General features: G+C 58.4%; 2 protein-coding genes across 9 annotated transcripts in view; one reads left to right on the top strand and one right to left on the bottom strand.

Annotated features, from left to right (window-relative positions):
• LOC144724212 (LIM/homeobox protein Lhx8-like) overlaps window positions 1-25,621 on the bottom strand; it is a 192,452-nt gene that overhangs the window by 95,206 nt on the left and 71,625 nt on the right. The gene's annotated exons all lie outside the window — the stretch shown is intronic.
• On the top strand, window positions 1,534-25,511 carry LOC144724210 (rab GTPase-activating protein 1-like). Of its 3 annotated transcripts, none has more exons than XM_078603133.1 (25): window positions 1,534-1,679; window positions 3,328-3,501; window positions 4,131-4,434; window positions 4,787-4,961; window positions 5,864-6,038; window positions 6,490-6,647; window positions 6,975-7,152; window positions 7,480-7,576; window positions 8,180-8,346; window positions 9,925-10,090; window positions 10,510-10,603; window positions 10,718-10,868; window positions 11,469-11,582; window positions 12,508-12,582; window positions 12,975-13,100; window positions 13,218-13,361; window positions 14,925-14,966; window positions 21,581-21,709; window positions 22,511-22,603; window positions 22,926-23,036; window positions 23,529-23,633; window positions 23,880-23,963; window positions 24,360-24,431; window positions 24,936-25,139; window positions 25,348-25,511. In XM_078603133.1, the coding sequence occupies exons 2-25, from the start codon at window positions 3,376-3,378 to the stop codon at window positions 25,468-25,470; spliced, it is 3,213 nt and encodes a 1,070-aa protein (XP_078459259.1). In that variant the 5' UTR covers window positions 1,534-1,679; window positions 3,328-3,375; the 3' UTR covers window positions 25,471-25,511. The 3 variants fall into 3 exon arrangements, with proteins under 3 accessions (XP_078459259.1, XP_078459260.1, XP_078459261.1); XM_078603134.1 differs by lacking the exon at window positions 1,534-1,679 and adding an exon at window positions 1,711-1,808; XM_078603135.1 differs by lacking the exon at window positions 1,534-1,679 and adding an exon at window positions 2,166-3,072.

The raw sequence follows: 25,621 nt of genomic DNA, 5'->3' as shown, positions 1-25,621 counted from the left end.
AGAAACCCAAGAATCCCTCTCCCACAGAACCCAAGAATCCCTCTCCAACAGAAACCCAAGAATCCATCTCCCACAGAACCCAAGAATCCCTCTCCCACAGAAACCCAAGAATCCCTCTCCCACAGAAACCCAAGAATCCCTTTCCCACAGAACCCAAGAATCCCTCTCCCACAAAACCCAAGAATCCCTCTCCCACAGAAACCCAAGAATCACTCTCCAACAGAAACCCAAGAATCCCTCTCCAACAAAAACCCAAGAATCCCTCTCCCACAGAAACCCAAGAATCCCTCTCCCACAGAACCCAAGAATCCCTCTCCAACAGAAACCCAAGAATCCCTCTCCCACAGAAACCCAAGAATCCCTCTCCCACAGAACCCAAGAATCCCTCTCCCACAGAAACCCAAGAATCCCTCTCCCACAGAAACCCAAGAATCCCTCTCCAACAGAAACCCAAGAATCCCTCTCCAACAGAAACCCAAGAATCCCTCTCCCACAGAAACCCAAGAATCCCTCTCCCACAGAACCCAAGAATCCCTCTCCAACAGAAACCCAAGAATCCCTCTCCCACAGAAACCTAAGAATCCCTCTCCCACAGAAACCCAAGAATCCCTCTCCAACAGAAACCCAAGAATCCCTCTCCAACAGAACCCAAGAATCCCTCTCCAACAGAAACCCAAGAATCCCTCTCCCACAGAACCCAAGAATCCCTCTCCCACAGAAACCCAAGAATCCCTCTCCCACAGAAACCCAAGAATCCCTCTCCCACAGAACCCAAGAATCCCTCTCCAACAGAAACCCAAGAATCCCTCTCCCACAGAAACCCAAGAATCCCTCTCCAACAGAAACCCAAGAATCCCTCTCCCACAGAAACCCAAGAATCCCTCTCCCACAGAAACCCAAGAATCCCTCTCCCACAGAACCCAAGAATCCCTCTCCAACAGAAACCCAAGAATCCCTCTCCAACAGAAACCCAAGAATCCCTCTCCCACAGAACCCAAGAATCCCTCTCCCACAGAACCCAAGAATCCCTCTCCCACAGAACCCAAGAATCCCTCTCCAACAGAAACCCAAGAATCCCTCTCCCACAGAAACCCAAGAATCCCTCTCCCACAGAACCCAAGAATCCCTCTCCAACAGAAACCCAAGAATCCCTCTCCAACAGAAACCCAAGAATCCCTCTCCCACAGAACCCAAGAATCCCTCTCCCACAGAAACCCAAGAATCCCTCTCCCACAGAAACCCAAGAATCCCTCTCCCACAGAACCCAAGAATCCCTCTCCAACAGAAACCCAAGAATCCCTCTCCAACAGAAACCCAAGAATTCCTCTCCCACAGAACCCAAGAATCCCTCTCCCACAGAACCCAAGAATCCCTCTCCCACAGAACCCAAGAATCCCTCTCCAACAGAAACCCAAGAATCCCTCTCCCACAGAACCCAAGAATCCCTCTCCCACAGAACCCAAGAATCCCTCTCCCACAGAACCCAAGAATCCCTCTCCAACAGAAACCCAAGAATCCCTCTCCCACAGAAACCCAAGAATCCCTCTCCCACAGAAACCCAAGAATCTTGGCACGCACTGCGCATGCGCCTCGGAAGTAAAACTTGGCTGTGGAGGAGCGCGGCCTCGGGACCTGGGACCCGGGACCAGGACTCGGCCGCCACCACCAGCGCCACGCAGGTAGACGGGGACCCCTCGGGGGGACCCGCCCGCACGGACCCCTCGGCGGGACCCGCCCGGACCCCGCCACCCACCCAGCGCCTCCTCGCCCGCTCCGCCTCTCGAACAGAACCGCGCTCCGGTGGCGAGGTCCGAGCGACAAGACCCCGAGCGGGACCCCCATGGCGACGCGATCTTGCCCAGAGGCGGAGCGGGGAGCTGCGGGGAGCAGCGTGGGGGAGGGGGGAGGCGGCGGGGGGGCGGCGGGGCCGAGACGCGTTGCGATTCCCTCGCTCCGTCTCCACGCGCAGGCCGCCCCACGGAGCTCCGCGAGGGGCCAAGGCCCCACGACAGAGCCCGGCCCCGGGACTGAGGGCTGAGTGTCCCCCCTGAAAGGGGATGAGGGGCTCGAGGGGGGTAGGGTACCCTGGGGATCGAGGGGGGTAGGGGACCCTGGGGATCGAGGGGGTGGGTTTAGGGGGGTAGGGAGTCGGGGATCTGTCACCTCCTTTGCCTCCCGGGCTCCCCTCGCTCGGCCGCAGAAGTGGAGGGAGTTGGGGTCTCATTTAAAGGGACAATGGCAGCAACAGCAACAACAACCACAACAGAATAGAGTCCCGCAATAACACAAACAGCATGAACACTACACGAGCAGCATGAACACTACACAAACACCATGAACACTACACGATCAGCTTGAACACAACACAAACAGCATGAACACTACACGAGCAGCATGAACACTACACGAGTAGCATGAACACTACACAAACAGCATGAACACTACACGCGCAGCATGAACACAACACGAGCAGCATGAACACTACACAAACAGCATGAACACTACACGAGCAGCATGAACACTACACAAACAGCATGAACACTACACGAGCAGCATGAACACAACACAAACAGTATGAACACTACACGAGCAGCATGAGCACTACACAAACACCATGAACACTATACGAGCAGCATGAACACTACACGCGCAGCATGAACACAACACGAGCAGCATGAACACTACACAAACACCATGAACACTATACGAGCAGCATGAACACTACACGCGCAGCATGAACACAACACGAGCAGCATGAACACTACACGAGCAGCATGAACACTACACGAGTAGCATGAACACTACACGAGGAGCATGAACACTACACGAGAAGCATGAACAATGTTAGCACAACAGCAGTTTTAACATAAACATTGTCAGAATCACCAATATTACACTTAACACAACAACAACAACCAACACACTCGCAATGACATTAACACAACAACAACAACCAGCACACTCGCAATGACATTAACACAACAACAACCACAGCCTGACGCTGCTGCTGCTGCCACTCGTTCCCACGTGTGGCACTCGCCGAGTGATTGCGGGGCATGCAGAGGAGTCGAGGTACTGGCTGGGTGGCGGTACACGCTGAGTTGTAATGATTGTACACATGGGGCTGTGGCAATAGACTAAGGTGTACACACGAAGTTGTGATTGTGGTACACGGAGTCGTTGTTGTGCTGTCACACTCACCTCTGTCCACACTGGGTTGTGGAGGTAGTCGTGGTATACACACAGAGTTGTACGCTAAGTTGTGGTGGTTGTGTTACACACCAAGTCATGCTGTCACACTCACCTCTGCGCTATCGACCGTGGCAGTGAGGACGGTTGCCAGGGAGACGCAGTTGCCACGGAGTCGGCGTTGCCATGGAGGAGCCCGGCTCGACGCGCAGGGCGGATGGGTCCTCAGAGTCCCTGTCGACGCTGAACAGCGACGAGTACGTGGTGGTGGCGTCCGGCCAGGCCGACGACACGGAGCGCCCAGCCCTCAAGGTGGGACGCGACCACGGCACCCAGCCGGGCGCAGGCAACGGGGTCGGCGCTAGCGGCGCATGGTGGCGATGAGCGATGGATGCTGCGGAGGTTGTGGCTGTTGTGTGGAGTAAACTTACTCTTTTGTTCCTTCGGTAAAGTCACGTAGAAAATAAAATCAAATAATAATAGAAAACGACGTTTCGGTTGCAACACAAGCAACCATCATCAGGCAAGACTGAATGATGAACACAGACACGGGAACAGCATAGGCAGACACACGTGCAGAGAGAGACATACAAAGACAGCACTTGTCCCGACAGCCTATTATGGCTATACAGGGGAAATTTGTGTCGTGGTTATTGCGCTGCGCTACGAATTTGACGACCCGAGTTCTATTCACGCTCATGGCTACCAACACCAGTGACGACTATCTGAACTGGTCCTGGCCCTCCCCTAGGTCGACTCAGCCATAAATAAGTACCTGGTGCGGCGTGTGAATATCACCATTAGGGAGACAAAGGCGGCCAGGCGTCATACTGGTCACACCGCCCTTCTCGTGTGCCGTGCCGGCCTTCACAGGTCCTCGCCAACAGCCCCAACGGTGTGTTAAATGCATCACGTGGGGATCTTTGTCTCTGCCGTGGCAGATCGTGGGCAATGGCAGTGAGCAGCAGCTCAGGCAGGTGCTGGCCGAGGTGCTCAGCGACGCCACGGACTCCTCGCCCCGCGAGGCCGGGGCCTCCCTAGAGCTGGCGCCCAGCGGACAGGGGGACGGGGCGTCGGGCGGAGGAGGGGGAGGCGATGAGGTGGAGAGGGAGGAGGAGAGGGAGGAGGAGAGGGTGGGAGCAGATTTGATGGAGGAGGTGGAGAGCGAGACCAGCACCCCGTTGGTCAGCCCTGTGGCGACCCCCACCACCCCCGACATTGACCCCTGGCAGCTGGGGGCTGGAGGTACCCACACCACACTCACCGTGTCACTCGCCTCGGTTGGGTGATTGTGGTGCTCGCGAGCAGGTGTTGTTGGTGTTTGGTTCTCGTAAGTGCAACGCTGGTGAGTGTGTACGGAACTAGATTGTGCTTTCCGTGATTATTCTTCGTGTGTGTGTGTGTGTGGTTTCACTGAGTGTGCGGTTCCATTGAGGGTGGTTCTGGTGAGTGCATTCGTGTTAATGGTTGGATCTGGTGAGTGTGTGGTTCCACTGAGAGTGTGGTTCCACTGAGAGTGTGGTTCCAGTGAGATAGTGTAGTCCCACTGTGAGAGTGTGATGGCAGCGATTGAGTGAGTGTGTGTGTGGGCGGGCAGGCAAGGAGGAGGAGAACGTGCAGTTCAGCAAGCTCACGTACCTGGGCTCGGCGTCGGTGAACGCCCCACGCAGCGAGACGGAGGCGCTGCGCATGATGGCGCTGCTCCGCGAGCAGTGCCAGGTGCCCATCGATGTGACGCTGTGCGTCCCCAACACGGCCGAGGGCTCCGTCAGGTGGGCCCTCCCCTCCCAACCCTCCCTCTCAGGATCTCTGTGCCTCCCTCTCTACCCATCCACCTCCTCGCCGCCTCTTCTTCACCATCACCTCACTCGGTTCCTCGCACGATCCCACCGCTCCACCCCACCGCTCCACCCCACCGCCTCACGATAACAACTCTCGTCTCACCTATTTCCTGTCGCCCACCGTCCCCACTCTGCTGCCACCTCCGTCTCTGTGGTCCGTGTTTCGTCAGTGATTGATGAGTCCACCTCTCGAAGTTTGGAGCCAAAGTTGCATTTTAAATTGCGTGCCGGTGTGCATGTGCTGCGTGTGTGCTGCGTGTGTGTGTGTGTGCTGCGTGTGTGTGTGTGTGCTGCATGTGGGTGTGTGTGTGTGCTGCATGGAGAGCTTGGTGCAATGGTGAACATGCTGCGCTATGAACCTGGCGACTTGAGTTTCAATTCCCGCTCATGGCCAATATCAGGAAAGATTACCTGATACGGTCCTGGGCCACCCACCCCCTCGTGTGCCGTGCCGGCCCTCACAGGTGCTACTCTGAATTTCCCATAAATCTGCATTTCCCATAAATATGCTAAATTCCTCTTGATATGCAAATCCTTTTGTCAAGGCGCTCTTCGCCCCTCCATCCCAGCTTAAATAGTCGCTCCAAGCCTGGGGCTTGTCATTCAGACTCTGTCTCCTCGACAGACCTGTTCTCCACCTGAGGACGGATACTTGCGTTGTGGCCGAAACGTCGTGAGAATTATTTTATTATGTTTTATTTTTATTATTTTATTATTTCCATTCTACGTGACTTTACTTAAAGAACCAAGAAGGTGCTACTCGCTAACAGCACTTGCCCCAACGGTCTGTTAAGGCTACACGGGGGATGTTTGTTCCACGTGCGGCGCCGCAGGCTGCTGGACCCGCACACGGGCGTGGAGATCTCCAGCTTCCCCATCTACAAGATCCTGTTCTGTGCCCGCGGCCACGATGGCACCGGCGAGAGCGACTGCTTCGCCTTCACCGAGAGCCAGTGCCGCGCCGAGTTCTTCCGCATCCACGTCTTCCGCTGCGAGATCCGCGAAGCCGTGAGCGGTGCCCCCGTCGCCCCCTCCACCCCCTCCCACCGCCCCCTCCATCCCCTCCCACCACCCCCTCCATCCCCTCCCACTGCCCCCTCCATCCCCTCCCACTGCCCCCTCCATCCCCTCTCACTGCCCCCTCCATCCCCTCCCACCGCCCCCTACATCCCCTCCTCCACCTCCTCGCTCCGTGCGTCCGAGCCGCTGCCGCCCCGCTCCGCGCGCCCGTCAAGGGGTTATGGGTTTAGAACCACCAGGCTCTCTGATTAGCCGCACTGTCAATTCCTCCGCCGGTTATCAAGTACATTTTTAAACAGGCCAGAGTAATCGACCGCAGAAAGTAGTCGATAGCCGTGACATAGTCGACGAATGAATTTGATGGACGAGACGTCCCCTCGGCTTGCGCTTGCCGGTGGAGCTCGCGCCGAGGTGCCGCGCACGTTGCGTGTCGCCCCAGGTCAGCCGCATCCTCTACAGCTTCGCCATGGCGTTCAAACGCTCGGCACGGGCGTCCCCGCAGGCCACACCACCACTCCCGCTCGCCCCCGACAGCGACATCTTCGTCTTCACCGTGACGCTGGAGATCAAGGAGGATGACGGCAAGGGAAACTTCAGGTATGTGGGTGGGTGGTTGGGTGGGCGCCCGGAGCCGGCGGGCCGGCGGGCCGGCGGTGGGGCGGATATCAACATCAAATGCAGTGTAAAGTGTACACACAGAATTCAATCACCGACGATTCGGTGAATCGTGTTGGAGCGTGGTTGGTGGCCTAGCCGTAGAATGTGCAGGAGGTGCGGCGGCCACCAAAAGCGGGGAAGTTGGGAAGGCCTCGATCCACTCCTTGCACTAGGGGCCCCCCCCCCACGTGTCAGTCGGTGACGTTGGTCAGCACAAGCCTGGCCCAAGTCGCTCGACATGCCCTGTGGTGTCTTCGCGGTGGGCAGCTCCGTGCCCAAGGAGAAGGACCGACAGTGCTTCAAGCTGCGCCAGGGCATGGAGAAGCGGCTCGTCATCTCCGTGCTGCAGACGGCCAACAAGGAGCTCGCCATTGAGCGCTGCTTCGGCCTGCTGCTGAGCCCAGGCCGCAACGTCAAGCACAGCGACATGCACCTGCTCGACATGGTGAGCCTCCGCCCGCTAGCAGAACCATCCTCGTCAGCAGAAAATGTTTCATCATCAGCAGCAGCAGCAACATCGTTATCATCATCGTTGTCACCGTTCTCACCGAATGCAGCACTCGGCAGTGGCGAGTCAGCGCCGCATTCACAAGCAGAACCGCGCCATCGTGACGGCCAAGCTAACCAACGTAGAGCAGGACGGGCGATTTGCTCCACGGGTGGGAAAGGGCTTTAAAAAACCTTTGACGCTAGCGCACTGATCACTGGTGGTGATGGAGGCGCCGGCGGTGGGAGCTGACGGGCAGCCGTGCTGCGTGTGTACGTGCGGCAGGAGTCGATGGGAAAGAGCGGCAAGGCCTACATGATCACCGGCTCCTGGGACCCCAACTCCCCGGCCTTCCAGGTGCTCAACCAGGAGACGCCTAAAGGTGACTCGCTCGCTCTGCGCCGGTGCCGGCTTCACGGGGCTGTCGGTGCAGGTGGCGCCGCTCGGTGATGTGGGGCGATGGGTTATCTTCACGATAATGCGGCGCCGGCGTTTCAGCACTCGTGCGCCCTTGCTTCCCTTGTAGCACTGAGGCACGAATGCCAGAGTATCGGCACCGGCACATCGCTGCCTCTCTTGCAGTGTTAGGGCAGAACTACTCGAGTCACGCTCCACTGATTTTACTGCATCACCAACGCTTACTTGCTTCTCTTGCAGCACGAATTCATACAAATCGGCACTGGCACACCCCTGCCTCTCTTGCAGCATCAGTCATTCTTCCTTCTCTCATAGCGCTAGCACGTCGCTGATGATCTTGCAGCACAACCACTTCAGCACAAGCACATTTCTGTTCCTCTTCTGGCGCTAAATGCATCGGCACTCGCGCATCACCGCGACCGCTCAAGTGCGCGTCGTCACGAGCTCCCCCCGGGGCGTGAGCCCGCCACGGTCCCATCCCACACGCTCGGCTCCACCTCGCTCGGTTGCGCCGACTCCGATCCCGCTGCTTCTTGTGACGCCGTCTCTCTGGTGCCGCCCGCCACAGAGAAGCGCGTGTTCATGACGGTGGCGGTGGACCTGGTGATCACCGAGGTGCACGAGCCCGTGCGCTTCCTGCTGGAGAGCAAGGTGCGCGTGTACCCCCCGCACGAGCGCTTTTGGTACTTCAGCAAGCGCTCGCTGACCGAGACCTACTTCCTGAAGCTCAAGCAGGTACCCACGCAGTCACCACCGCCCCACCACCCGCCACGTGCACACGCACACACTTGCACGCATGCACACACACACACGCACGCACACTTGCACTCCTGCACACACACACACTTGTACTCATGCACACACACACGCACACTTGCACTCCTGCACACACACACACTTGCACTCATGCACACACACACGCTCACTTGCATTCATGCACACACACACACACTTACACTCATGCACACACACACACACACACTTGCACTCATGCACACACACGCATACACTTGCACGCATGCACGTACACACACACGCACACTTGCACACATGCACGTGCACGCACACTTGCACACATGCACGTGCACACACACGCACTTGCACTCATGCACACACACGCACACTTGCATGCATGCACACGTGCACACACACGCACTCATGCACACACACACACGCACACTTGCACTCATGCACTCATGCACACGCACACACTTGCACTCAGGCACACACACACACACACGATCGCTGGGCACTGCCACATATGCACACAGTTGCTGATCACAGCCAATGTTTTTTTTCCATTTGTACACAGTTGCTAAGTATAGGTCCAAAACGACCAACAACAAACCGTACTATCATCAAAGATGTAATATATTGGAGTGTCACACTTTTTTCAATGGAGCAAGGTAATTATTGTATTGAAAAGAGACGGCGATGATGGGAGGAGGGAATTCCACAGTGGAGCAGTGCGAGGGAAGAAGCAGAAAGAGGAGTGTTGAACCCTCCGTGAGTGAGTGGCTGGGTGGGTGGGTGAGTGTGTCATTGTGACCTGCAAGTGCAGTGGTGGTTGAACACTGAGCAAGCCCAAAGGTGGCCGGGTGGCTTGGTGGTCGGAGCGCTGAGCAAGCACGGCTAAGATCCTTGGTTCAAATCCATAACCCATGTCTTACACAGACTTGAGTCATGAGTAAACCGGGTTCTCAAATGCAATAAGATGATGATCTCAGCCTGGTCACCAATAACTGCACAAAAACCCCTGAACTTAGATTTCGGGTCTGCACTTCATTTAGCCAAGTCCCAGCTCAAACTGGGTGCCACGCGGCTTGCCGTCGGGCCGTGTGGCTTCCTGTGCCCCCCTCCGTGCCACGACTGCTTGAATACACCATAAATATTGCCTATAAGCAACTACGTTTGTGCGTTGTTTACACTAAGTTTTATGCCATCGTGTTTGAGGTTGTATCTGCATTGTACTTACCATGGCAGATTTAAATGAGTATTTTTTATAGATACAGCATGGTATTTGATAATAATCTATATTTAACTAAATTTTTCTAAAGATTTTTTTTTTATATTGCGATTATGATTTGCTATCTATTTTTGTTTTGCTTATCTGTTATAGACGAATTATGTATTTTACTGTGACTAGTTGCGTTTGTCGAAGTGGTGTTGTTTTTATTGATGAAACCCGATTTAAGAGCTTCTCGGTTCGCGGTAATTCAAAATAAAATGAAACTGAAGTGAATATTGGGTTTCCGGGAGACTCAACGGGGTCGCGTGTTGTTTGCCGCTGCCGCCACCGCGTACCGGGAGCAGCTGGAGGACAGTCCCCAGGCGGCGGGCGACTCGCTGTACGAGGTGGTGAGCCTGGAGAGCCAGGCCGAGCGCGAGAGGCGCAACGCCACTCCCAATCCCGGAAGCGCCTCCTCCCCCGGACCCCTCGCCCCCTCTGGCGGTGACGATGACAACGACGACGATGAGGGTACGGGTGGAGCCGACTCAAAGTTGGGGAGGGGTGGGGGGGGTGGCAAAGGCTGTAGGGTCGTGGGTGAGCCTTTGGGGGCCCTGGTCCTCCAGATTGAAACCAGAGTGTTCTCCGAAATGCAAACTTTACAAGGAGGCTTGGTGAGAGTGATGTTGTTACCTGGGAGGGTGGTCAGGAGGCTGAGTGGGCGGGAAGGTGAGCACATGGCCAGGTGAGTGGATCAGAGAGTGATCAGGCAGAAGGAAGGTTGAGTGGCTGTAGGATGAGTAATTGGGTGAGCGAGAGAGAGATTGGGTAAGGGGGCGTAAGGGTAAGCGAGTGATCAGGAGGTTGAGAAAGTGATTGGGTGGGCGAGCGAGCGAGAGGGTGATTGGATGAGCGTGTGGTCTGGTGAACACGTTGCTCGGTGTTTACAGACAGTGACCAGCCGCTGCCCAGCGGCACGGGCGACGTGTCCAAGGATTGTGCCGAGAAGATCCTGGAGACCTGGGGGGAGCTGCTCACCAAGTGGTGAGTGCGGCGATCGCGGCACCAAACCTCACCGCCGGGGCTCCCCCGACACTCCCACGCGCTTTCGCTCGCCCCGTGCTTCACCCGCCTGTGGGTTCACACCGCGCCCCGCAGGCATGCAAACCTGAGCGTGCGACCGGGCAAGCTGGGGCAGCTGGTGCGAGCCGGGGTCCCAGAGGCCCTGCGCGGGGAGGTGTGGCAGCTGCTAGCCGGTTGCCAGAACAACGACCGCATGGTGGAGAACTACCGCATCCTCATCACCAAGGTGCCCGCCAACCCTGGCACGATGGGTGTCGCGCGAACGCACATTTTGGAACGACACATTTCGTTGAACAGAATTCCGGCCGGATCTCCTGGCTAAAAGTACAAGAGCACGTTCAAGCAGAGCTCCAGTCCGCTATCATTTCGTCATTATCGTTGTTCCGCTCGTTAACCCGGTAAGCGCCTCGCTGAGTCTCAAGACTCTTTGTTAGAAGGGTCCTGCCATGTTTTCGCAGTAGGGCGGCGATGCTGCTGCTGTGTGTGATCCCAACTGAGTAATTTGGGATGTTTGACCAATGGCAGTTACATTCTATGTGTGTCTGTGTGCAGCATCATAAGTTTGTACTGCACTGCTGTTTGCATTGAACAGGGCCCATCGTTTAGATGGATTGCTTTTGCCAGTAATGTTTGACAACCAAGTTTTAAGTTCACTTTGTTTATCCAGGTGGGAACTCAGGAACTCGAGGATAGTCTCATTAGCAAGAGCGACTACTGAGTACCCACGCGTGTATGTGTAAACATGTCTTGTCAAAATGTGTCCTGGGGGTCGCCCACTCACCTGCTCGTCACCCGCTCTACGATGCCGGTGTACGCGGTTGTGAAGGAGTCGCCGCAGGACAGCGTCATCACTCGTGACATCAACCGCACGTTCCCCGCACACGACTACTTCAAAGACACGGGTGGAGATGGGCAGGACTCGCTCTACAAGATCTGCAAGGTGACGTTGACCTGCTCGCTCGCCCACCCACTCACCCTCTCGACCACCCAAACGCTCGCTCATCTGAATCAGAATCTTTATTTATCTTCAAGAATTCTGTTTAGCTATGAAGCTCGTTTTAACACATTCCTGCGGAGGGAGCTGGTAGGAACGTTGGGTTGCTCGGTCAATGGCCAGGGTCAACGGCGGCGTGGTGTATTCCGCAAATATGCCCGACTGTGAGGGCGGGCACAAGCCGGCGTGAGTAGGTTAAACGTTGAGTTTTATAAGGGCACCACGGGGTGACCAGCCCCTCCCCACCCAGCCCCTCCCCACCCTCCCCACCCAGTCCCTCCCCACTCTCCCCACCCAGCCCCACCCTCCCCACCCAGCCCCATCCTCCCCACCCAGCCCCACCCTCCCCTCCCCACCCAGCCCCACCCTCCCCACCCAGCCCCTCCCCACCCTCCCCTCCCCACCCAGCCCCTCCCTGCACGACGGACGAACGGACAGACACAATAATCCCCTGTGGGCTGGTGTAACCAGGAGGTTCCTACCATTAACAGATGTCTAGTATCTGCCTGTCCGCTTGCCCGCTTAGCCGCTCACCAACTGTCCCACTCTTTCATTCCATGGTCACCCACTCACTCGTCCGTCAGTTCACCTACTCACCCGCTCATCCTCTCACCCTTCTGCATATCCGCGAGACCACTCTCCCACTCATCAACTCACCCACCCACCCACTCAACTCCTCCTCTGTCCACCAACTCCGACACCCACCCACTCGTCCCCTTGCCCACTCGCTCACTCGTTGGCCTCGCATGCGACGCCCGGAACTCGGAATCGCGGTGATGTCGACTCGGTTCTGTGACATGGCGCTAGCCCCCAGCACCACACGTAAAAGTGTTTCTGTGACGAGTGATGCGGCGGGCCTCGCGGTGTGCAGGCCTACTCCGTGTATGACGAGGAGATCGGATACTGCCAGGGCCAGTCGTTCCTGGCAGCCGTGCTGCTGCTGCACGTGAGTTCATCACCCAGCACCGCAGTCCCACTGCACTGTACCGCACTCACGCCGCGCCACTCTCAATGCAACGCACCAGTGGATTGTGGGTCCCCTAAAGGCCTTGCTGAAGCCTGTCTCCAATAGCTTCAAGTGAGGTGTTGGCATCCTTCACCGACACATAGAAATATAAACAAAAGGCAGAGGTCACATTGCTTTAAATCGTAGGTACACCTTCACGCTTGTGAGCCAATCGTTTTCGTGAAGCCTCCTGTTTGAATCACTGCAGCTAACCCACCCCCCGTGAGGCGGGTGCACCAACGGCCTTCGTGGTGTGCGATGGTTTAGTGGTGGCAGGTGGCGGCGGCGGCGGTTGTGGCGGTGTGAATGTGCGAGCGGTGCCGTGGTCGCAGATGCCGGAGGAGCAGGCATTCAGCGTGCTGGTGAAGATTATGTTCGAGTACGGGCTGCGGGACCTCTTCAAGCAGAACTTTGAGGACCTGCACTGCAAGTTCTACACGCTCGAGAGGCTCATGCAGGTGAGGAGGAGGTGGGATGGCAGCGATGGCGGTGAATTGGCAAGGCTTTCATCCGGCGGTGGATTGATCATGGCTGATGACGATAATGATGTTTACTCCCCCCTCCCCCGCACACAGGACTACATCCCGGACCTCCACGCCCACTTTGCGGAGGTGAACGTGGAGGCCCACATGTACGCGTCCCAGTGGTTCCTCACTCTCTTCACCGCCAAGTTCCCCCTCTACATGGTGTTCCACATCATCGACCTGCTGCTCTGCGAGGTGCGCCGCGCTCCCGTTGGAACAGCCGGCGTGGCCGGCATAGCTGGCGAAGCCAGTCCGGCCTAGCACAGGCGGCACGGTCGGCACGTGTTAGGGGCAAATACCTGCCGTGGGCAGCGGCTGCGAGATCTGTCGGAGGGCGGAGAGCGTCGGTGGCGAGGAGGTGCCACGGCCTGGGCATCGGCGGCTCCGGCCGCGATGACGCTGTGGGGGTGGAGCCTGGAACCTGTCGCTGTTTTAATCCCCACGGGTGTGGCGGAATGCAAGCTGGCACACCCCCACCCCTCTAATCCCTAATACTGCCGTGCCCAGGGGCACCGCATAATCCGCTCGCCCCGCGGCATTGTGGCCGAGTCATGCACGTGCGCAAGAATGCACGCGCGCAAGAATGCACGCGCGCGTGTACGGTGACCTTGAATAACAAAAAGGTGTTTACAATATTCTTGGATGAGCATGGGCCCAAAAATTCCACGTGACCAGCAACGAATCGGCGCAATGGGCGTTGTGATAGACGAGACCAAACTCGTCTCTTGAGTGGAGCAGGTATTGTGGTAACAGCTTGGGGAAAAGAAATGACGACAGGAGGGAATTCCACAGTGGAGCGCGCGTGTGTGTGAACAGTGGTGCACGCGCGTCGCCACACCGCCACTTCTCACAACGGATCTGATTCCTTGATGCCGATGTTTCCGCAGAGGGGATATGACGAGTGTGAGTGAGCGTGAGGGAGTTTGTGTGTGGGAAGCGGTGGCACAGTGGTTAACGCACTGCGCTACAAACTTAGCTACCAGAATTCGATTCCCGCTTACGACCACTAACAGTGATGAATATCTGAACTGGGCTTCGCCGAGGTCGACTAAGCTACAACATGGTCATGTAGCTGGTGTGATGTGTAAACACAAGCACTGGAGAGACAAAGGTGGCCGGGCATGGTGATCGCCACACCACCCCCTTGTGCGCCGTGCCGGCCTTTATAGGTGCTTGCTGACAGAAATTTCCCCAAAAGCCTTTTGTCAGAAAGCGTTGGCTGCGGGACGAATAGGTTTCATACCGGCACTTCTGCTCGCACTTCTGCATCGCCGAGTGTGAATTAATATTCACATAATCGTGGGCAGCAGCTTCAAACAGCTGCTTCTTCTCGTAATGCCTTGGCCTTCCGGGCTGCTGGAGCGTGACAGATTACTTTCAATGGGTTCAAATACTAACGGCAGTAACCTGTGTCTCTTTCATTTGGCCCGTTCACCCGGAATACGCCTGATCTCGGCAGATGTGGGAAGCCGAGCGGGGTCGGGCCTGGGCAGTGCTAGGATGGGCGACCACTGCGTGCCGACCGGTGGTCAGAGGGCACTGCAGGGATATGCGGTGGGCAGCAGAGGGCAGGGCAGGAAAAAAGGCATTGTTATTATACTGTGCGTCTACGTCTCCATGTGTACACGGGCGTGAACAAACAAGCGCACATACACACGCAAACTCAACGTGCGCACGTGCACGCACGAGTACTGTACGCGCACGAGTACTGTACGCGCGCATGTCCACACTTGCCAAGGCGTGCGTCTCTGTTTGCAGGGGCTGAGCGTGATCTTCAACGTGGCGCTCGCTCTGCTAAAGGTGAGGCTCTCACCCGCGAAGCCCTCACCTTCCTCACCCCCCTCACCCGCAAAGCCCTCACCTTCCTCACCCGTGAACCCCTCGCCCCCCTCACCTATGAACTCAACACCCCTTGTCCAGCTGAGGATTGATCATAGCTGTTGTTGACGATGGGTGACAGTCAGGTTCCCTTTGTAGTAGCATCACGACCCTGTGGGGGGCAGGCTCGGGTCCCTGTGGGTGCAACGTCACGGTGTGGGGAATATATCGCAGTCGGAGCCGAAGTGGGATCGTGGCCCCTTGAGGGCCAGGTTCTGGGGGCGCTGTGTGAGTAACTTTCTTGGATCCCGGTGCATCGAGGTCCAAGCTGGGCTCTGGCTCGAGTTAGCCCCGGTTCCAAGCCCTTCACTTGACCCGGCTCTGAGCCAGGCCCTGGGTGAGCCACTCGTCTGTTTACGTAAACAACCCATCGGCTTTCGCCTGGTCTGAGCAGGAGAGTGTGTGGCTGAGGCAGAGCCGAGCTGCCACGAACAACATGGCCCTCGGGGGTCGGGGTCACACCGGGGCGTTGGCTTGGAGGGGTGGGGGGTGAGGTCTGAGTCTGAGAGGGGGAGGGGGTGGGGGAGGGGGCGGGTGGCCAGCACGGGGGAGGGGAGGGGGCGGGGGAGGGGGCGGGTGAGCGTGCAATGGGGGCGGGTGGCCAGCACGGGGGAGGGGGAGGTCCGCTCGTCGGGGAGGCTGGGATGGCGAGCCAGGCCTCGGCAGCCGGTCGCCATGGCAACGTCGGCGGGCCGCCGCTGCTGCTGCGAGTGATGTAATGGGGTCTGGGGCGCGCGATGACATCACCGCTCGGGGGAGCTCGACTCGCGCCGCTCCTCCCTTGCAGGGTCCTCGCCGCCGTTGCCGTGCAGGGAGTGCGCCAACATTCGCAGCCTCCTCTCCGTGCCACGCGTGTGCGTGTGCCTGTGTGCCTGTGTGCGTGACAACGTGGCTGTATGTGCGTGTTTTAGTCGGGACGGTTAAAACCCTCGAGCCCCGCGAATGTAAATCAGAGAAGGAAAAGAACCACGTCCACGCGGGATTCTCCTCGCCGGTTGCTCGTTGCCGGCGCCGCTATATTTAGATGCCGCGCAAGACGACGACCCTGTCCGGAAGTGGCGGCACAGCTCCGGCACAGCACCGTCGCCGGGAGGCCCGGCGCCCCGGGGGGGCCGCGGTCCCTGAAGCGCCGTCTCATCGCACCGGCACGTAGACGCACGACGGGCGCTCGTCCGTCTGCCCCGTGGGTGTGTCGGGCGGCTTGCGCCAGCGAGCGAGCAAGCGAGCGCCATGGGCAGGCCGCGAGCTACTGCTGGATGTCACGCCCCCAGCGAGTGGTGACTGACTGGTGCTGGGTGGTGACTGACTGGTGCTGGGTGGTGACTGACTAGTGCTGGGTGGTGACTGACTGGTGCTGGGTGGTGACTGACTGGTGCTGGGTGGTGACTGACTGGTGCTGGGTGGTGACTGACTAGTGCTGGGTGGTGACTGACTGGTGCTGGGTGGTGACTGACTAGTGCTGGGTGGTGACTGACTGGTGCTGGGTGGTGACTGACTAGTGCTGGGTGGTGACTGACTAGTGCTAGGTGGTGACTGACTGGTGCTGGGTGGTGACTGACTAGTACTGGGTGGTGACTGACTGGTGCTGGGTGGTGACTGACTAGTGCTGGGTGGTGACTGACTGGTGCTGGGTGGTGACTGACTAGTGCTGGGTGGTGACTGACTAGTACTGGGTGGTGACTGACTAGTGCTGGGTGGTGACTGACTAGTGCTGGGTGGTGACTGACTGGTGCTGGGTGGTGACTGACTCGTGCTGGGTGGTGACTGACTGGTGCTGGGTGGTGACTGACTGGTGCTGGGTGGTGACTGACTGGTGCTGGGTGGTGACTGACTGGTGCTGGGTGGTGACTGACTAGTGCTGGGTGGTGACTGACTGGTGCTGGGTGGTGACTGACTAGTGCTGGGTGGTGACTGACTGGTGCTAGGTGGTGACTGACTGGTGCTGGGTGGTGACTGACTAGTGCTGGGTGGTGACTGACTAGTGCTAGGTGGTGACTGACTGGTGCTGGGTGGTGACTGACTAGTGCTGGGTGGTGACTGGTGCTAGGTGGTGACTGACTAGTGCTGGGTGGTGACTGACTAGTGCTGGGTGGTGACTGACTAGTGCTGGGTGGTGACTGACTGGTGCTGGGTGGTGACTGACTGGTGCTGGGTGGTGACTGACTGGTGCTAGGTGGTGACTGACTAGTGCTGGGTGGTGACTGACTGGTGCTGGGTGGTGACTGACTGGTGCTGGGTGGTGACTGACTAGTGCTGGGTGGTGACTGACTGGTGCTGGGTGGTGACTGACTGGTGCTGGGTGGTGACTGACTAGTGCTAGGTGGTGACTGACTGGTGCTGGGTGGTGACTGACTAGTGCTGGGTGGTGACTGACTGGTGCTAGGTGGTGACTGACTGGTGCTGGGTGGTGACTGACTAGTGCTGGGTGGTGACTGACTAGTGCTAGGTGGTGACTGACTGGTGCTGGGTGGTGACTGACTAGTGCTGGGTGGTGACTGGTGCTAGGTGGTGACTGACTAGTGCTGGGTGGTGACTGACTAGTGCTGGGTGGTGACTGACTAGTGCTGGGTGGTGACTGACTGGTGCTGGGTGGTGACTGACTGGTGCTGGGTGGTGACTGACTGGTGCTAGGTGGTGACTGACTAGTGCTGGGTGGTGACTGACTGGTGCTGGGTGGTGACTGACTGGTGCTGGGTGGTGACTGACTGGTGCTGGGTGGTGACTGACTAGTGCTGGGTGGTGACTGACTGGTGCTGGGTGGTGACTGACTGGTGCTGGGTGGTGACTGACTGGTGCTGGGTGGTGACTGACTGGTGCTGGGTGGTGACTGACTAGTACTGGGTGGTGACTGACTGGTGCTGGGTGGTGACTGACTAGTGCTGGGTGGTGACTGACTGGTGCTGGGTGGTGACTGACTAGTGCTGGGTGGTGACTGACTAGTGCTGGGTGGTGACTGACTAGTGCTGGGTGGTGACTGACTGGTGCTGGGTGGTGACTGACTGGTGCTGGGTGGTGACTGACTCGTGCTGGGTGGTGACTGACTAGTGCTGGGTGGTGACTGACTGGTGCTGGGTGGTGACTGACTAGTGCTGGGTGGTGACTGACTGGTGCTAGGTGGTGACTGACTGGTGCTGGGTGGTGACTGACTAGTGCTGGGTGGTGACTGACTGGTGCTGGGTGGTGACTGACTGGTGCTGGGTGGTGACTGACTGGTGCTAGGTGGTGACTGACTAGTGCTGGGTGGTGACTGACTGGTGCTGGGTGGTGACTGACTGGTGCTGGGTGGTGACTGACTGGTGCTGGGTGGTGACTGACTAGTGCTGGGTGGTGACTGACTGGTGCTGGGTGGTGACTGACTGGTGCTGGGTGGTGACTGACTAGTGCTGGGTGGTGACTGACTGGTGCTGGGTGGTGACTGACTGGTGCTGGGTGGTGACTGACTGGTGCTAGGTGGTGACTGACTGGTGCTGGGTGGTGACTGACTGGTGCTGGGTGGTGACTGACTGGTGCTAGGTGGTGACTGACTAGTGCTGGGTGGTGACTGACTGGTGCTGGGTGGTGACTGACTGGTGCTGGGTGGTGACTGACTGGTGCTGGGTGGTGACTGACTAGTGCTGGGTGGTGACTGACTGGTGCTGGGTGGTGACTGACTGGTGCTGGGTGGTGACTGACTGGTGCTGGGTGGTGACTGACTGGTGCTGGGTGGTGACTGACTGGTGCTGGGTGGTGACTGACTAGTGCTGGGTGGTGATTGACTGGTGCTGGGTGGTGACTGACTAGTGCTGGGTGGTGACTGACTGGTGATGGGTGGTGATTGACTGGTGCTGGGTGGTGACTGACTAGTGCTGGGTGGTGACTGACTGGTGCTGGGTGGTGACTGACTGGTGCTGGGTGGTGACTGACTAGTGCTGGGTGGTGACTGACTGGTGCTGGGTGGTGACTGACTAGTGCTGGGTGGTGACTGACTGGTGCTGGGTGGTGACTGACTAGTGCTGGGTGGTGACTGACTGGTGCTGGGTGGTGACTGACTAGTGCTGGGTGGTGACTGACTAGTGCTGGGTGGTGACTGACTGGTGCTGGGTGGTGACTGACTAGTACTGGGTGGTGACTGACTAGTGCTGGGTGGTGACTGACTGGTGCTGGGTGGTGACTGACTAGTGCTGGGTGGTGACTGACTAGTGCTGGGTGGTGACTGACTAGTGCTGGGTGGTGACTGACTGGTGCTGGATGGTGACTGACTGGTGCTGGGTGGTGACTGACTAGTGCTGGGTGGTGACTGACTAGTGCTGGGTGGTGACTGACTAGTGCTGAGTACTGGGTGTAGGTTGACTAGTGTTGGTGCTGGGTGGTGACTGACTAGTGCTGGTGCTGGGTCCAGGCTGTGTAGTGTTGCATGCCGGGTGCAGGTTGTTTACAGCTGGGTGTGGTCTGCCTGGAGCCGGCTGCAGGGTGCAGTTCGTCGCGCACTGGGTGCAGGTTGCTGCTCCTGTCTGGTGCTTGGGTACGGGGAATGCGCTCTGCTCGTTGCCGGGTGCGGGGGGGGGGGTCTCTCGCTCCGGGTGCGCTCAGCCGAGGGCTCGCAAGGTGAATTTGGAGTTTTGGGCGCCTCCTGAGACGGTGGCGCCGGCTCGCCGTGGATCCCACCGACCGGGCCGCCGCAGCGTCGCCCCTAGACGCTCGCCAACCACGCTGCCTCGGTTGCGGCCGTGAGCCGTCGGGGGTCGGAGCGTGCTCCCCGGTTGAGCCGGGGTGGCGGCCCGCCGCCGGCCTGCCGTCGGTCGCCCCGCGCCGTGGGAACGCACGCGAGGTCGCGCCGTGGGAACGCACGCGAGGTCGCGGCGAGACGGCGGCGGGACCGGCGGCGGGGCGGCGCCCGACGGCTCGGTTCCCGCGCGTGCGCCGCGCGGCCGTTGGCGCCGGCGCCGGGGCACGGAGGCTTGGAGGCTCCCGGCGTCCGTCCGCACGTGGGTAGCGAAGTGGACGACGGGTCTGGCCCGGTGACGGAGAAGTCGCCGCCGTGTCAATGCAGGGTACCACGGTAACCGCTCGTCGCGGAGGTTCGCGGTCGGAATCCGACGGGCAGTCTTGATTAATACTGCCGGTGTGTTCAACGTAAAGATACTGTGCGTCGCCTGCTCACGCGGTGGACGTTAAAGATCTCGTGAAGTAATTTGATCGAGTAGGTCGCTGCTGGCGCGCACGGTCCACGTGCTGAGTCACCTGTTTCCGCTTAGGGACAGCTGCCACCGGGGGTGCTCTTTCAGTGTGGAGACGTGACGCGAGTCGCTTGTCATGTGTGAAGCGCTCTGAACCGCCCAGCATAAAGCAGGGCGGCTCTGTCAAACTCAACTCCGTTTCATTGTCACACGGAGGAGGAAATAACTTGCGTTAACATTGCCAGGTCTTTATTCGCATGAAGGGTCTCTGCCCGTACTGTGTGGGTCTTTGTGGTTGATTTACCATACTTCACCACGCTCGTCAGCACAGCTCAGAGAAGAGGGGGCAGGAGGGTGGGCAGGACTGGCCAGGAGTGAGCAGGAGATAGATTGAGAGTTGTGGTGATGGCCATGAAGGTGATGGTGGTGATGGTGTTGAGGAATGTGGAGGTGGCCACCTGGGTGTATGTCCACTGTATGTAATTCATTCCTATCGGAGGCCACAACGGTTATATCCTCAGCGAATCCGAGATGATGTTATTACGTATCCCTTGGTTTCCTCCAATTATCAGAAGACATCTTCGAGCGTCTTGCCGCGAAGCGTCCATTTGTTGGTCGTCTCTCGTGCTGCGATTCCGGTGTGCCGTCCCTAAGCGAGTGTTCACATCCTGCATCTTGCTCTGTCCGGGCATCGATTTGTGTTGGACGACTGCGTTGATTTCCTCTCGGCAAAATTGCCTCTTCATAGCCATCAAAGGCCGGGCACAGTGGTAACTAATAACCGAATAGAACTCTGTGTGCAAAGGTCAATGCTGTCGTGGGGTCATGGTCGCGGGCTCTGCCTCGGAGCGGCGGTTGAAACGACGGTCAAGTTCCTGAGGTCCACTCCAACCTCCAGCCAGACAACGTGTCTGGACCTTCTGCCAGCAGTGGCACGAGTGAGCAGTTGCAGGGCTGCGCCTTTACCTCTTTTTTTATGATCACATGGTCACTTATTCTTACGGTTCCACGTATTTACCCAGGAAAGACTCAAGACTCTCATGAGGGTCCTCCCATGTTTGACAGTCGGGCGATGTTGCTGCTGCTGATCCCAAATGAGTCGTGTACAGCAAATTTCTTAGCATGGGGAAGTTTGACCGATGCCAAAACCATTGTGTGGGTTTTTTTTTGCTTTGGGAGGAAACCAGAGATCCCCAAAGAAACCAAAGCAGAACAGGGGAGAACATACAACCTCCATGTGTCAATCAAACCCCCCAGGTGCTTCTTGCTGAGGCACCAATGCACCGCCACCCTTGCCTTGTACTCGCCAAGATCAGAAGAATGATCTTCTGAAGGGAGTCCATCACTCCTCCTCACTCCTCCTCACCCTTGCTTGCCCAGACGTCCAAGGATGACCTTCTGCAGACGGATTTTGAGGGCACGCTGAAGTTCTTCCGGGTGCAGCTGCCCAAGCGCTACCGCTCGGAGGAGAACGCACGCAAGCTCATGGAGCTGGCCTGCAGCATGAAGGTCTGTTTCTCCCCCCCCACCGCCGCCGCCCCTGCTGCACAGTTGACCCTCCCCCCACCCTCCCCGCCGGCAGTGCTGCCCCCTGGGTGGTGGAGTCGTCACGGTGGCCTGCAGCTTGTAAGCGCGCCGGGGCATCATCCGTGCTCCTCACCCCGTTTACAACCCTGGGCCAGCGGTGCAAACTCCACGCTCCTATGGCGGGGCGAGGCTATCCATAGGACAGCTGCTGTTGATGTTTCCCACAAAGTGGCGCTCGTGTTTTTGGCCCCGGTTGGAAGGATGACGATGGGATGAGTCGGCACCCATGAGGCCGTGATTATCGCTGGCTGAGTCACCGCGTGGCCAGATGCGTGTGCCTAGCAACGCGGTCAATAATGATGCCTGCCTCCCATATTTGTCTCTCCACTTGCACACGTGTCTGTTTACACATCCCATCAGCTACACACACAGCCTTCTGGGAGTGCATCTTAGCAGCAGCATTGCTTCAACAATGCAGCGGAACCAATGCTGAAGAAGTGCCTGAAATTTATTGGCAAAGACCCTCTCTAAGAAATGGGTCCTAGTTTTACACAAAACTATAGAATACAGAACACAACATATAATTACTCATCACTTGCGGATAATATTAATCACAGATCAATCACACCTTTCCAAATTGATCTCTTCACGTAAAAATCTAAAAGTGCGTATCGACAGCTCGCCGTTTGTGAGGTCTTCCTCCACTTGGGCGGATCCTGACCTGCACACCAACACACCAACATCGTCGTTGTCAACCGGCGGTGTCTCCTCGTGCCGCTCCAGATCACGCAGAAGAAATTGAAGAAGTTTGAGAAGGAGTACCTGACGATGAGGGAGCAGCAGGCGCAGCAGGAGGACCCCCTGGACAGGCTGGAGGTGGGGGGGCAACGCGTGACATGATCTCACATCCCCTGTTCCCCGTGTCCCCGTGTCCACACGTTCCCTGATGCTCCTGAATCCCCGTTGAATTTCCATAGCTCTGCCTGAAAAACAGTCTCGCTCAATTCGGTTTGAGAAGCGCTTTTAATCGCTCCGTCGATGCAATCACCGCGTCGGCGCACACCTGCCAGTGGGCACGCTCACCCTGGCTGGCGTGGCAACCGGCGAATGCCGCGAGCGTTGCCGTGGCGGTGACACCGCGAGCGTTGCCGTGGCGGTGACACCGCACCGCCGTGGCGGGCCCCGTGTGTGTGCGCAGCGCGACAATCGGCGCCTGCAGGAAGCGAACCTGCGCCTCGAGCAGGAGAACGACGACCTGGCGCACGAGCTGGTCACCAGCAAGATCGCCCTGCGCAACGACCTCGACAACGTGAGCCCCTGCCACGTGCACACGCGCACGCAAAGGTCCCCCGCGTAGCCTACGCAACCTGTTAGGGCAAGGGCTGTTAAGCAAGCGGCACGGTGCACAATTGGGTGGGTGGCCAGCACTATGCATGGCCCCCTTAGTCTTTCTCTCTCTAGTGCCCACGTTGACACACTGCAACTGGTCCTCATTTAAGGCTGTGTCGACCGAGAGGAGGCGGAGGACTGGGTTTGATAATTCCACTGATGTTGGCTGTGGTTGGGTATCAAACTTGGGCTGCCGGGTTAGTAGCGCAGTGCGCTAACAACGCAAGTTGCACACACGTTGGTAAAATTGAGTACCGCTCTGTGGGGAAATCAACAGTGGTTGCCCTCTGGGTAGACTCGCCCATGCCATATGAATGTGGAATGTTCGTCACTGATTGTGTAGGGCTGTCAACAGGAGATCACACTTAACCTTGCTGCATGGCGCACTGCTGCCACTCGCTGCTTCCTGCAGGCAGAGGACAGAGCGGACACGCTGAGCAAGGAGCTTGAGCTCACGCAGCAGAAGCTGCAGGAGGCCGAGGAGGAGAAGAAGCGGCTGGAGGTTGAAGCGTCCCAGGTGAGGAGGTCTCGGCTGGGTCTCTGCCGCATTCCAATATCCACCCACCAAGTCGAAGGCTGAGCTATGGCAGAGTGCGAGCTCGTGGCAGTGCGGCTGGAGAGTAACCAAGTGTGTCTCCTTGTGCCCCTGTGCGTGTCTTCCTGTGCGCCTCCACTTGTCTCCCCGCGTCACCCCGCGTCACCCCGCGTCACCCCGCGTCACCCCGCGTCACCTCGCGCGCTGTCCTGTGCGCTGGTGCCGCAGCTCAAGGAGATGTGTCGCCGGGAGCTCGATAAGACCGAAGCCGAAATGAAGAAGAGCAGCTCCATCATCGCTGACTACAAACAGGTCAGCTCCCGACCCCCCAGAAACTTAATTCGACTGCACAACCAAGTTGGGCCTGTGCCGAGCCAGCCTCAGTGCAGCTCAGGAGGCGCCAGCCGAGCCGTGCCGCTCACATCGCGCACGACGATCGAGTCGAGCCTCGTGTATATGCCGCAGTGAGGCCCGGTCCTCGCAGCGTGCCGACGTAACACGCAGTGAACACATGGGTTAGCCCCACCCCCGGTCATGCTTTGCCTCGAGCCAGATTCAGATGCCTTGCGAGGCCAGTGGCGTATTACGGTTTGGTTCTGGCTCGGCATGGCAAATGGCCGGTGGAAAAACCACCCTTATTGCACATGCGTGCGCGTGATGAGCGTTTGGCGCCCGTGCCGAGTGGCTGTGACTCGGCCGTCTCTGTAGATCTGCTCCCAGCTGAGCACGCGGCTGGAGAAGCAGCAAGCGGCGAACAAGGAGGAGCTGGAGCTCGTGAGGGTAAGCGCAGGAGCTCGTGTTTCACTTCCACAATCAAATCCACGGAGCCATTCCCAATCCGCCACCACATCACAAACACCACCATCGGGAGCACATCCATTCACCGACAGTTTCGGTGCAGCAGCAGCGCACGATTGTGGCAGCGAGGTCTGTGGTCGGCTGTGATCAATGCCACCCGTTGTTCGGTGGAGCGGTAGCGCAGCAGCTGGCGCACCGCGCTATGAACCTGGAGGCCCGAGTTCGCTTCCCAGCAATGGCTAATCTCGGCGATGATTTTCAGAACCGACCCTAGGTCTACTCGGCCTTCAGCGAGTACCTGGCGCGATGTGCAGACATCGGCACCGGGAAGACAAAGGCGGCAGGTCCGACCACACCACCCCCACGTGCGCCGAGTGGGCCTCCATAACCGCCACCCGCTAACGGCACTTGCTGCAACGGAGCGTTGAAGGCTGCACGTGGTATCTCTGTGCGAGTGCCTGTCTGTGCCGGCGTCCCGCGTGGCAGGGAGCGATGGCCGGCTGCGAGCAGTGCCGCCAGCTGTTTGGCGAGGACGGCCGTCTCTGTGCCGCGGCGGCGGGCGCCGGGGCGGCCGGCGGAGGGCGCGACCCCGACGAGGAGAAGGAGACGCTGAGGACGCAGCTGCGCGAGATGGAGCTGGAGCTCGCGCAGACCAAGCTCAAGCTCGTGGAGGCCGAGTGCCGGATCCAGGTGCGTGCCCGAGTCGGCACCCCTGCGTGCCGCGTGGCGATCGTGGTGTGTGATGCCGCGTGTGTGCGCGTGCGTGTACGCGTGTGTGCGCGTGCGTGTACGCTTCGGTGTCTTTGTATCACCCTGTATCAACATATCTGTCTATTTCCCTGTCTGTTCATGACCCCTTGTGACTCCCTGCATCTCCACGCGTGTCATCTCATTGCAGGACGTGGAGCATCAGCTGGGCGTGGCCATCAATGAGGTGCAGGCATCACGCAACACCTGGTTCAACCGCACGCTCAGCTCCATCAAGACGGCCACAGGGAGCCAGGGCAAGGAGACTGTCTGAGGCCACGGTGGGGCCTGCTGGTGTCACCACGGGGAGACCCGGTGGGGTGGGGGGGGGGGGGAAAGGGGGGGGGGAAGCTTCCGGGGTGGGGCACACCACCAGCTCGGGCTGCGGACGGCGGAGCGTTTTAGTTGGGGAGGGTGCGGGGTCC

Source organism: Lampetra planeri, chromosome 20 (assembly GCF_965212315.1).
Source record: "Lampetra planeri chromosome 20, kcLamPlan1.2.h2, whole genome shotgun sequence".
Taxonomy (NCBI): Eukaryota; Metazoa; Chordata; class Hyperoartia; order Petromyzontiformes; family Petromyzontidae; genus Lampetra; species Lampetra planeri.
This window is presented reverse-complemented; position numbering and strand designations above follow the sequence as displayed.

Coding starts and splice junctions, on each gene's coding strand:
- LOC144724210 (XM_078603133.1), top strand. CDS start 3,376: ATGGAGGAGCCCGGCTCGACGCGCAGGGCGGATGGGTCCTCAGAGTCC. Junction 4,962..5,863: donor ACGGCCGAGGGCTCCGTCAG/GTGGGCCCTCCC, acceptor GCGGCGCCGCAG/GCTGCTGGACCCGCACACGG. Junction 25,140..25,347: donor AGGCCGAGTGCCGGATCCAG/GTGCGTGCCCGA, acceptor ATCTCATTGCAG/GACGTGGAGCATCAGCTGGG.